Source organism: Crocuta crocuta, unplaced genomic scaffold (genome assembly GCF_008692635.1).
Source record: "Crocuta crocuta isolate KB4526 unplaced genomic scaffold, BGI_CrCroc_1.0 scaffold305, whole genome shotgun sequence".
Lineage (NCBI taxonomy): Eukaryota > Metazoa > Chordata > Mammalia > Carnivora > Hyaenidae > Crocuta > Crocuta crocuta.
Window position 1 is genome coordinate 1,427,140 of NW_027529463.1, and position 12,007 is coordinate 1,439,146.

Below are 12,007 nucleotides of genomic sequence, written 5' to 3' on the forward strand. Positions count from 1 at the left end.
CTGCGCTGCCCGAGCTCCGGGGTTTGGAGAGGTTTGCTGAGACGTTTCCCTGAAATCCTTAGCAGCCAAACCGAGCGCAGGTCCGCGTTCCGCCACTGAAAAGGAAGGGGAGGGGGAGAGAGCGGGGGCAGAAGGACGGCGTGCCAAATGGTAAAAGAAGAGCAAACGATTAATTTAATTAAACGTGTCAATCCAATTTCCCTCACCCCCCCCTTTTTTTTTCTTCTCAAACTTGTTGAGTCCTACTGTGTAAACGTTGGTAAAGCAATCTGAAGACCTGGGGAATTACCGTGATCGTATTGCACTTGTAATTCTTGCAAGTTCTCGAAACTTCCCAAGAATGGGGGGGGGGGGAGAGTGGATAATGAAATGAGGAAAGAGCTAATGACGTGTCCAAAGGCGAATCAGTACAGGATTCGGAAACTCCAACCTTGAGTTCCGAGCAGCGGATTGCCCACAAATCCACTTAGGCATCCAAATGTTTACTGAGCGTTTCTGATAAAGTTTATCATAATCTCCCCTTGACCAGCCTCATACTCATCCTCACCCTGAAGCGCGTCTGTCTCTCTGCAAGTGCTAGGTGGGGGTGGGAAGAGGAGACCTATAAATTGTTGGTAAAATAGACTTGGTTTTATTTGGAAATTAGTTTAATTTCTTTTGCTTCACGAACCAAGTTAGTAATAAAAACATACTTTATCTCCACACACACCCCCCGAAAATTGGGCACACTTGATCACCAAGTACCCCAATGCAATTTTTAAAAAATCGATTGGTATTTCTTAAAGGAGCCTAATTTTTACTTTTGTACGAGGATTATTGAAAATAAAAGCCAGTACTAATGCAGAGATCTCATTAATTTCATCTTAAATAATGAAATAAACTGCTTAGAAAATAAGTCGGAAGTTAATTTTTCTAGGTAGGCCGAATTGACTGGAAATTATACCAGTGGCAGGAGTACATTCTGTCCTGGCAGTGTGTGTGATGCTTTGTACTTCCCAAAGTCAAGGCATAGCTGTCACCTGTCCTTTGGGTGAAACATGCAGTGGTAGTGCTGTGTTCCTCCTTTCTTCACAGTTCAAACAGGTTTCACATTTTTCTAATGCCTTTTAGAGTTTATCACCACAGCTGCCCCATCCACTGGATTTTTCAGCCTTTCCCGTGTGATTCCTTCGTTGCTGACTGGGAAACAAGGTTCCAAAGATACTCTAGCAAGCATCTGAAAGGGTGTGTTTTCAGACATTGAAAGTTGTTTTCTTAGATGTTTCCAATTCCTGCATAAAGGATGGAAACTCATGATACAGTGCATTCCTTCCTTTCTTTTATAATATCCAGAGGTGTAGCTTGGTTTGAAGCCTCAGAGCCTTTTATATATGACACCCGAGGGAAGGGAATGATAGGAAAGTCACCAGTGATTAATACCTTCTACTCCACCTTTCCTGTTCTGACTTCCTCCAAGATTCTGGGTTGTTTGAATAGATTGTTGAAGCTTATCCACAGACACCAGTTCAGCTCAGCTTGGAAGTGAAAAGTAGTTATCTAGTGTTTATTATTAAGGTCAGTAGTCAATCTAGGTAAGTCAAGTTTAAAAAAAAATCCTGAGTTTTCCTTCATGGAAGGTTAATTGTGTGAATTGTGCGGTGTTGTTGGGGTTTTTTTTTTTTTGGATCCTTGTGATAACTACCTAAAATTCTTCAATGTGCGTTTCTAAATTCACCATTTATGTATGACATACTGGTTTTTGCCAAAATGAAAACACAAATCATGGTGAGATATGTATCAATGGCTTTAGCCTTAAAAATTGCCATAATCTCCAAATTCAAATTTTCCTTACTTTCTAAGTAATTTCTAGAAAATAAAGGTTTTATGGAATGCTTGAAATTCACAGTAATATAGAAATGGTATGGGTTTTTTCTGTTTTTTTTTTTTTAAAGCAACTTCTGTGAGCCAGATGCATTCTATAGACTCTTCATGACTTGAGGAAGATGCCGTCAAATAGAAACAAAGACAAGGCAGATATTCTTCATGGGTTTTTTTTTTTCCTTATCAGCTGATAAAGGGTAAATTCTTCTAGATCTCTAGATCTATATGGAATAGTTAAAATAGCAATATTGTAATCTTTATAAGAGCTTCTTGAAAACTAATTTTGATTATCATTAGGAAAATGTTAATGATTTCCTAGTTGCCATTTTGCAACAGAAATTATTCCAAGATAAGAAAATAAATGAACTATATATCTAAAGATCTTTTAAAGAATAAGAGCTAAACTTCATTGAGCTCTTACTACAAGCTTCACGTACAAGAATTTTCTTATTCAGTGCTCACTGAAAAAGATTCTGTTCTTAGTCAATACGCTTGTGAGTACCCTCATAGTGTGTTTACGTGATGACAAAATAACCAGACTGTTCAATAAAATGGTCAATTTGGAGGTAAGTGGAGGAGAACACCAAGAACTAATAGAAATTACATTTTTTAAGGTCTACCACATCACAGTAGATGAACATGGCTTTCAGCCTTCAGCTTCTGGCTTAGGGTTTTTCTTCTAGCATCCCTAAAGTGATCATGAGGCACTCCTGTTAGTGGGGGAGTTGAGTGGTAGCTATTGAAGGGGGGAGGGGTGTCTCTATTTGATAGGTATCATACTATCTTCGGAGTCCCTCAACCCCTATCTCTTATTGTTCTGTGGAGGCTGATGCAGGTTGATTTTGTGGTGAAGAGGGAACCAAGGAACGAAAGTCTTGTACCCCCCCCCATAAAAAAAACTACGCATTTCTGTGCTACACATCAAAGCTGAGGAAATACAATGGTATCCTTTTTAAATAGAATAGATGTTTAAATGGAATAGGTTTGATACACCACAGAGGTAGGCTAAATCTCCAGATAGGAGGAAGAAAAGATTGTGTGTTACTTGATGAACTGGGAGTATTTGCCATGGTACCGGATTCAGATCATTCAATGCCTGCATAGACTGAGGCTACATAGAGATGTTATGTTAACCAGGGTTAATATCAGCTGCTGCTCTTCCCCTTCAGAATCCCAGCCCTACCTCAAAATTTTTCATTTTTGAAATAGAAACAAGTTTAAACAGGCTATTTCTTGTATTGCAGGACACTATGGTGTTATTTATTCTGGGCAACAATTAAACCACTTAGTGTAGAGTGAGAATACTGCAGAATTGGGGGATGACAGCACAAGTTTGTTGTTTAAAATCTTAACCTGTAACAACATAATAGACTGAATAAACATCTCTCACACCTGACGCAGTTCTGCAAGAATCCCAAATTACTATGATGTCGTGTAGTATATTCAAGAAGCTCTTTGTTAAGGAACCTTTTTACTTACCCCAGTCCTTACTGCCTGCTCAGAAGTCACTTGAAGCATGTTGTTTCAACAGGCAGATTTCTGTTTTAGCAATTATCACTTGAAAACTTAATGTCTGCATAATATGAGATGCTGACAATACTCCTTTTTTTTTATACTATGAAAGTCTTTTTAAAAATTAGTTTGAAACTTCAGAAGTTTGGGATATATGTAAGAGAATCTCAAAGAGGTAGTAACACTGGTGAATGGAACCTGGTGTCTTTTTGAGTACTGTGGAGATTGCAGTGGACAATCTCCCTAGTGGAGCTTGCATTCTCGCTGAGGAAAGCAGACAGAAATAAGTCCTTGTCCTGGAGGGAGACAAACAAACAGCTATAAGTATATAAAACCTGTCAAGTAGAGCTAAAGACCATTGAAGAAACAGAAACAGGACAAAGGGAAATAGGAAGTGACAGGACTGGAGGGCTGGCTGATGAAGCGAGACCAGAAGGGAGATCTACAGACCTGACAAAGTGAACCACCTAGACAGCAGAGCTGATCAAGGCAGATCAACTTGTTAGTTTTTCTTTCAAGACTGGCTGTTGGAGGAGAATAGTTTGGCAAGCAGGTGACTAGGCTAATAACCTGAAACCCAAAGAGGTGATGATGGCTGAGATCAAGCTAAGTGGTGGGGAGACTCTGTCAATCTGGGGTTTGGGGGAAGATAAAGCCTATAATATTTGCTGACAGTAAAGTCCCTACTCTAAACTCATTACAGCTGTCACTTGTGAAATTCTCTAAAATCGAAATTAAAATATGTTCTAATTTTCCTAACAATTATTAGGACGTTAATGACATGGAGCGACTTGACTACAACTTTGGCATGGTGATTTGTTTTTAAGGCCCTGGCAAAAGGGACAGTCAAAAGTAATTTAAAGTTGAAACTTTCTTTTCATTTTGAATAGTGTTTGAATCCTTGTGCTCTTGGGGAGCATCTGATGGAAGTGGAGTGACACGGGGTGGTTCGGTGAAGGGTGAGCTCAGTTCCTAGATGCCCAGAGAGCCTCTGCTCCTCATCCTAGACCACCCCTTTGTCCTTTTTAGATACTCTGTTCCTTTCGGCTCTTCTAACATTTCCCCAATCCTAAATATTTTTCAACAAGAGAGCACCAAAAATGTCAAGGATCCATTGTTTGCCTCCTGGCCTGAAACTTTTCAACTTTTCAGAATCACCTGGTGCATTTGTTTTAAAAAGGAAAAAACCCTAATTTCCCTGCACTCCCCCCCACCCCCAACCAGATTCAGTCAGGCTGGTGAGTACCAGGAATGTATGTTTTTAACAACTACTACCAAATGATTGTGGTGTGGTTCAGGAACCACTGCAGAGGGTCCAGGGGGTCCTTGGAGAGGTCATGCGTGGATGCCAGTGGCTTTTGTACTCTGGTTTAGAGGACCATGAAGAGCAATGGAAAAATTTGTGACCTGACATGGTATACAGAAGACAAGAAGGATGATCAGTTGCTGTCAAGCATTTGCTTCTAATGAGAATTTTGCATAACTCCTTAACCTAGACCATATTCTACATATAAAGTCCCAGCTTGGGAACCTAGAGGTGAAGGCATGAGTATACATGAAGTACACTTAGCTCCTGTGTTTTTCTCCTGTATCACATAAGGAATATACCTGCCTTATGATGGTAAATATGAATGAGGTATATAGTCTGTAAATCAATGCCAAGGATTCAGTAAACATAATTATGCCATTCTTTATAAAAAAGACAATAATTTTTCAACTAAGATTTGGAAAAGTTAAAATACTAATGGGGTAGAGGGTTAACTAGTTGATAGAACTTTTGACTCACAACAAAGTGAACAACTACCAGAAAAGGTAACTATTTTTGTTACCGCCCCTTGAAAATCACAACCATTATAAGCCATCACATTAAACAGTATCTGATGGTCTCTATGATAGTGGTAATAACAGGTTACAGGATACTAGGTGTCCAACTAGATAATTCATCTTACTCAGATGAAAGAGTATAACTCATTAATGCAAATTACAACTATGTGAGTGCTTAAAGAAAACACAACTTTACAGTTAAGTTGCTGGTGTATTAATAAAGAACTATTACCTAGTGAACTGCCCAGTGACCCAATTCACATACTATTGCATTATGGAGTGGTTTTTAGGAATCTCAGAATTACATGAAAGTTAAGTTTTATTTTCCATAGGATGTACTGAAACTTAGTACTTAATTGCCATAAGTATCTATATAATCTTATTTTACTTTGAATAATGATGAAACACTGACCAAAATGACAACTTCTCAGTGTGCCTGGTAATATCTAAACATGTTAAGTTTGTCTTGAGCTCCATCATTGGGTGAATATGATGAGATGTTTGTAGACAGTTTATCATTTTATAGTTGATTGTTTTTGTGGTCCCCTCCTTTCCCCCAGCAATTGGAGTATTGAGCAAAAGCAGATGACACTGGCAAAATATTGTAATTCTCTGCAAACAGAACTAAGGCCAATTTACACATCATCACATAGAAACTATCTACTGATACTGCTCCAAAAATTCTGTTATGTTTGTTTGATCCTCATGGACTGTACTTCTTCATTCTCAGTGCAGGATTTTCTGCTAAATTATAGGGTGGTTTTGTTTTGTTTTTTTCTTTTTTTTATACATTCTCTCACCATTAAACTGTCCATCATAGCTAAATACTCCTATCACTTTGAGCCTCCCCTTGACTCTTTAACTCTCTTTGTCAACCTTGTAAGCCTTTGTTCTTTTTTCCCTTTGTTCTTTTTTGACTGCTCTTTCCATACATCAGCTTCACTGTCTAACATGTGGCTTCAGAATCTAAAATGGCCCTTCCCAAAAGTAGAAGGGAAGCTTCCGTTTTAATGACCATTGGAAAAGCATTACTTCTGTGACCTGCCCACCCACCTCCCCCTCTTCCTTCAGCATTCTTTGGGTTGCCATCAAAGATACGCATCTACTGCTAATTTAGATAGCTGGCACATAGTTTCGCTTTATGGATCCACCATCTCTTGATTCGATCCAGGAAATTCCAAGCCAGATTTCCATTTTATTTCCTCTGGCCTCTTCAGCCTGGAGGTGCAGGCATTAAATCGCCCTGTAATCTTGCATGGTAGGGAAGAAGACTCCCTTGGATTTCATCAACTTCCTACAAGGAGAAGGTGACTTATAGTTCAATACCAGCTGAGGAACTTTTATATTCAGATAATGAACATATTTCTATTTCTAAGAAGCCTATATAATCCTACTTTCAGATACACTATTTAAAATTTATTACGAAGCTCCTAGAAAGACTTTGCTTAGCTTGTTTTTGATTATTAAATAATCTTCGAGCACTTCTTTCTTCTGTAACTCTCCAGTTACTATGGTGAAAATTAGACTGTATTCTCTATGCCTGCCACATGTAATGTTACTCATTTCTTCCCAGCTTTCAGCCCTTGCTAAGATTGTATGAAAGCATGAAAACATTTCTAGACTTAATATTCCAGCTTTATTATAATTTTAAAACCAGTGCGGTGTACTGGAAATCCTTGGCCTTGGGATCATAAGTCTTCTTGTGACTCTACTAATAGTTTAATATTTCCTATACCCCTAAGAGCTCAACTTTCATCCGTTTAAATGAACTATTGACAATTAGAAGTATAAATCGAATTAGATAAATAACTTTTGGGATCCATGTCATCTCTATAGAGTTGGGTCTATTTCTCATCCCCAGCAATGGGGAAGTTCTGGGCTTAAGATATCTAGGTATTGATAGGAAGTTAAATATAGTATATCAGCTCAGGGCCCAAAGCCTGGTAAGTGAACTTGAAAGTGTACAGCAATCAAAAGATGAAAACCAATCATTTTTGCTAGATATAACACTTTAAAGTGGTCTAATAGTATTGAGACAAATTGAACTTTTACTTGAAATGTGATGTATATTTATTTAGTCTTTGCTTTATTGAAAGTAGTGGCGTGCATATAATGACGCAGTATGTCAAAATGGTGTATTTTAGTACAACGTATTTTTCTTTGAGCAGAAGACAGACTTCTGGACCATATAAATCGCTGCTTCAGAAGAAACAGAACCATAAATGACCAGAATACAGAATACACACAAATTATGCTTGAAATAGCAAGGTGAAACATTTCAGAGTACGGTTAGGAATAAAATGCTATATAATAGCATTAAAGTTTGGAAACCGGTTGTGTGTAAATGTGTTCATGGGTGTTCTTACCTCAGTTCTTAAACACTCATACTTTTTGAATACCATCCATCAGCATTTTGCTTGGGCATGCATCCAGACACAACCCTATCTGGCAAGACTGTTGTCATTTATCAGATGGATAAAATAAGCAGAGGCACTTAGCATAGACAGTTTCTCAAGTCACATGGTAGGGCAGAGGTTGAACAAGTAACATATCTTTGCCAGTCAAGATTGCAATTTACTGGACACAACAGCTCTGTTGTTTCTAAGACTTACCTTACTTCAAGAAAATTGTGAGACTTCTTTGCAAGTGGAAAATGGTACAGGAAGAGCCTTCACGTTTTTGGTGGGGGGTGAGGAGAGTGCTAGAAAGATTAAAGAGAGACCTTTAATGATATTTTGGCTATTGACTGGAAACAATTATACATTTTAACTAATAATTTGCAGTCTGTGATCATTTAGTTGTCTTTCTGTTTCTTTTCAGGAGGTGCCCAGGCAACATGGGTGACTGGAGTGCCTTAGGCAAACTCCTTGACAAGGTTCAAGCCTATTCCACCGCTGGAGGGAAAGTGTGGCTGTCGGTTCTTTTCATTTTCCGAATCCTGCTACTGGGGACAGCGGTTGAGTCGGCCTGGGGTGATGAGCAGTCTGCCTTTCGTTGTAACACTCAGCAACCTGGTTGTGAAAATGTCTGCTATGATAAATCCTTCCCAATCTCTCACGTACGCTTCTGGGTCCTCCAGATCATATTTGTGTCTGTTCCCACACTACTGTACCTGGCGCACGTGTTCTATGTGATGCGGAAGGAAGAGAAACTGAACAAGAAAGAGGAAGAACTCAAAGTTGCCCAAACGGATGGTGTCAATGTGGACATGCACTTGAAGCAGATTGAAATCAAGAAATTCAAGTATGGTATTGAAGAACATGGCAAGGTGAAAATGCGAGGGGGCCTGCTGCGAACCTACATCATCAGCATCCTCTTCAAGTCTGTCTTTGAGGTGGCCTTCTTGCTGATCCAGTGGTACATCTATGGATTCAGCTTGAGTGCTGTTTACACTTGCAAAAGAGATCCCTGCCCTCATCAGGTAGACTGCTTCCTCTCTCGTCCCACAGAGAAAACCATCTTTATCATCTTCATGCTGGTAGTGTCCTTGGTGTCTCTTGCCTTGAACATCATCGAACTCTTCTATGTCTTCTTCAAGGGTGTTAAGGATCGCGTGAAAGGGAAGAGCGATCCTTACCATGCTACCACTGGCCCACTGAGCCCCTCCAAAGAATGTGGATCTCCGAAATACGCATATTTCAATGGCTGCTCCTCACCAACTGCTCCCCTCTCACCCATGTCTCCTCCTGGGTATAAGCTGGTTACTGGAGACAGAAACAATTCTTCCTGCCGCAATTACAACAAACAAGCAAGTGAGCAGAACTGGGCTAATTACAGTGCAGAACAAAATCGAATGGGGCAGGCGGGAAGCACCATCTCCAACTCCCACGCACAGCCTTTTGATTTCCCTGATGACAACCAGAATTCTAAAAAACTAGCTACTGGGCACGAACTGCAACCACTAGCCATTGTGGACCAGCGACCTTCCAGCAGAGCCAGCAGCCGTGCCAGTAGCCGACCTCGGCCTGATGACCTGGAGATCTAGATCCAGGCTTGAGAGCATCAAGATTCTGCTCATTGGTGGAGAAAAGGTGCTGTAGAAAGTGCACCTTAGGTGTTCATTTTGTTGCAGTGGAGGTGGTACTCAACAGCCTTCATCATGAGGCTTAGAAAAACACAAAGACATTAGAATACCTAGGTTCATTGGGGGTATTTGGGATAGGTGGGTGGAGAGGGAGGGGCTAAGGGAGGTACATGTTGGTATTTAATGTAGTTGATCAAAGAACTTTAGTTCTAAATATAAGTTGCATTAGGTGATACATAGCTAAGGGCTTTTTCTCCCCCCACACACCCCTAAGAATAATTCTGTGTATGTGAAAGAGTGGGTGATATTTTTGGACAAGTACTTTTTTATTCTACCATGAAACTGAAATAACTTTGACCAGGAAAAAAAAAAAATACCTCCTGGACATCTTGTTTCTTTTTATCAAGAGAAAGTTGGAGGGTTGTCCTTATGTCCCTGCTAAAACATTCCATTGTTAAAATTTGCACTTTGAAGGTAAGCTTTCTAGGCCTGACCCTCCACATGTCAGTGGACTTGTGACACTATATTTGTTATTCTTGGTAGCGATTAAAAGTCCAGACAAGGCCCACGGAAAGACACTTCCCATGCATTTTCAAATCTCGGCCAGTCCTATGTACATTGTTTCTTTTACATCTACTTGCGACATATTATTGCCATCACTTTTTCATCATTCCTCAGCTACTATTCACATTCATTAATGGTTTCTGTAAACATTTTTAAACAGTTGGGATGTCACTTAACATTTTTTGAATTAGAGTCAGGGAAGCAAGCCATGCTCAATATTTAACAATCACTTGTATGTGTACGTGTGTGGAAGAGTGTGTTTTATTGTCATATATTGGTACAAGCAGATGCAGTATAAACTCACACAGATTTGAAAATAATGCATACACAGTGTTCAAATTTGAGCCTTTCTCATGGATTTTGTGGTGTGGGCCAATATGGTGTTTACATTCTATAATTCCTGCTGTGCAAGTAAAGCACACTTTTTTTTCCCCTTAAGTATTTTTTTCCCATGTATCCTATTAATGGATACTGGTATTGTTAATTATGATTTTTTTCCCCTTCTTTCTCTTTTTTAGAATATAGCAGTAATGCTATTGCTGAAATGAATGATTTTCTTTTTTCTGAAATGTAATCATGGATGCTTGAATGATAGAATTTTAGTACTGTAAACAGGCTTTAGTAATTAATGTGAGACACTTAGAAGAAATGCTTAGAATGGGCTTTTAAGTGTGCCTAAATGAATTTTGCAGTAACTGGTATCCTTGGTTTTGTCCTACTTAATACACATTAGTTCAGAACTTGTATTCTGTTAGGAGTTTGACAGTCTTTTGGAGTGACCAGCAACTTTGATGTTTGCACTAAGACTTTATTTGGAATGCAAGAGAAGTTGAAAAGAAGTTTCAGTAGTGCACATGTAAGTAATTTATTTGAAATATACCCTAAAGAAATTTACCAGTTTCTTCAAATGTCTTCTTAAAACTCATCAGAGATGATTCATGAAAATGCAGAGTACCATACTTTTCTTGCATGTCAGCTACGTAAACAGTTTTGTACAATGAAAAATACTAATTTGTTTGACATTCCATGTTAAACTACTGTCCTGTTCAGCTTCGTTGCATGTAATGTAGACTAGTCCTGCAGATCATGTGTTCTGGAGAGTGTTCTTTATTCAATAAAGTTTTAATTTAGTATAAGGATAGCATCTATATCCTGTGTGATTTTTAAAACTTTTATTCTATCTATTCACAATTATCAAAGACATTTTTCCATTAGTTTTGATGATTTAGGCAAATAAGATTCACAAGATTCAGGAGTCTTTAAAAACAATGTCATTAGCTAGGTTCAGTGCAACATTGATAACATTTTTGGGTATTCAACTAAGAGAAGATAAAGTACATTAAGTGTTGAACTTGGAATATAAGATTAATGCTATGTGTGATAAAGCTTAAAATAAGGTAATGTTAAGTAATTTAGTAGATCCATACATGAGAGAAGTAAGCATAAAAAGTTAAGGATGTAATTTTAAAGCTGTGGAGCCTCCTGGAGATAAAAGACTAAGAACAAAGTCATTTAAGTGTGGCTATACTCTGACAAAAGAATGAAATAGATCTAGGAATCTTCTACCAAGACATTGTGAAAATACAAAAAAATAGATTTTAGAAATTCCTAACACCCCACCCCCCACCCAGTTGAGTCATTCTGAGGGAGTAGAACAGTTTGGGGCAGTGAATAATATTGCTATAATTTTAGATATAAAATGTATTGGGGCGCCTGTGTGACTCAGCTAAGCATCTGACTTGAGCTCAGGTCATGATCTTGTGGTTCTTGAGTTAGAGCCCCACGTCAGGCTCTGTGACAACAGCTTGAAGCCTGCTTCGGATTCTGTCTTCCTCTCTCTCTGCCCCTCTCCTGTTCACACTCTTTCTCAAAAATAAACATTAAAAAAATGTTTTTAAAGATATAAAATCTACTAATACTACTTCTGAGTCACATTTCAAGAGTTTTAATTTTTAAAAATTTGCATACACATTATCCCAAAGAAACTAGATTAGAGCATAAAGTTATTACTAATTTAGAAATAATCTAGTCCAGTTCAATTGCTTCTTTTGTTTATTTTTTAATGAGCAACGGTTATGAGATTTGCCTAAAATCAAAGGATTATCTAATAACCAGTTTTCCAGTCAGTTACCAAAATTGGTAATGTCAACATGTCTTCAGGTATTATCATTTGGCTGGCTGAGAAACTGATGGAAGAGGCAAGTTTTCTGTGCATGTATTTGC

General features: G+C 38.5%; 1 protein-coding gene across 1 annotated transcript in view; it reads left to right on the plus strand.

The window, feature by feature from the left end:
- GJA1 (gap junction protein alpha 1) overlaps positions 1 to 10,925 on the plus strand; it is a 12,628-nt gene extending 1,703 nt beyond the window's left edge. The window contains exon 2 of the mRNA XM_077760781.1: positions 8,017 to 10,925. Coding sequence (XP_077616907.1) covers positions 8,033 to 9,181 — 1,149 coding nt within the window. The 5' untranslated portion in view covers positions 8,017 to 8,032 and the 3' untranslated portion in view covers positions 9,182 to 10,925. The remainder of the gene's footprint in view (positions 1 to 8,016) is intronic.
- Positions 10,926 to 12,007: the final 1,082 nt, after the last annotated feature.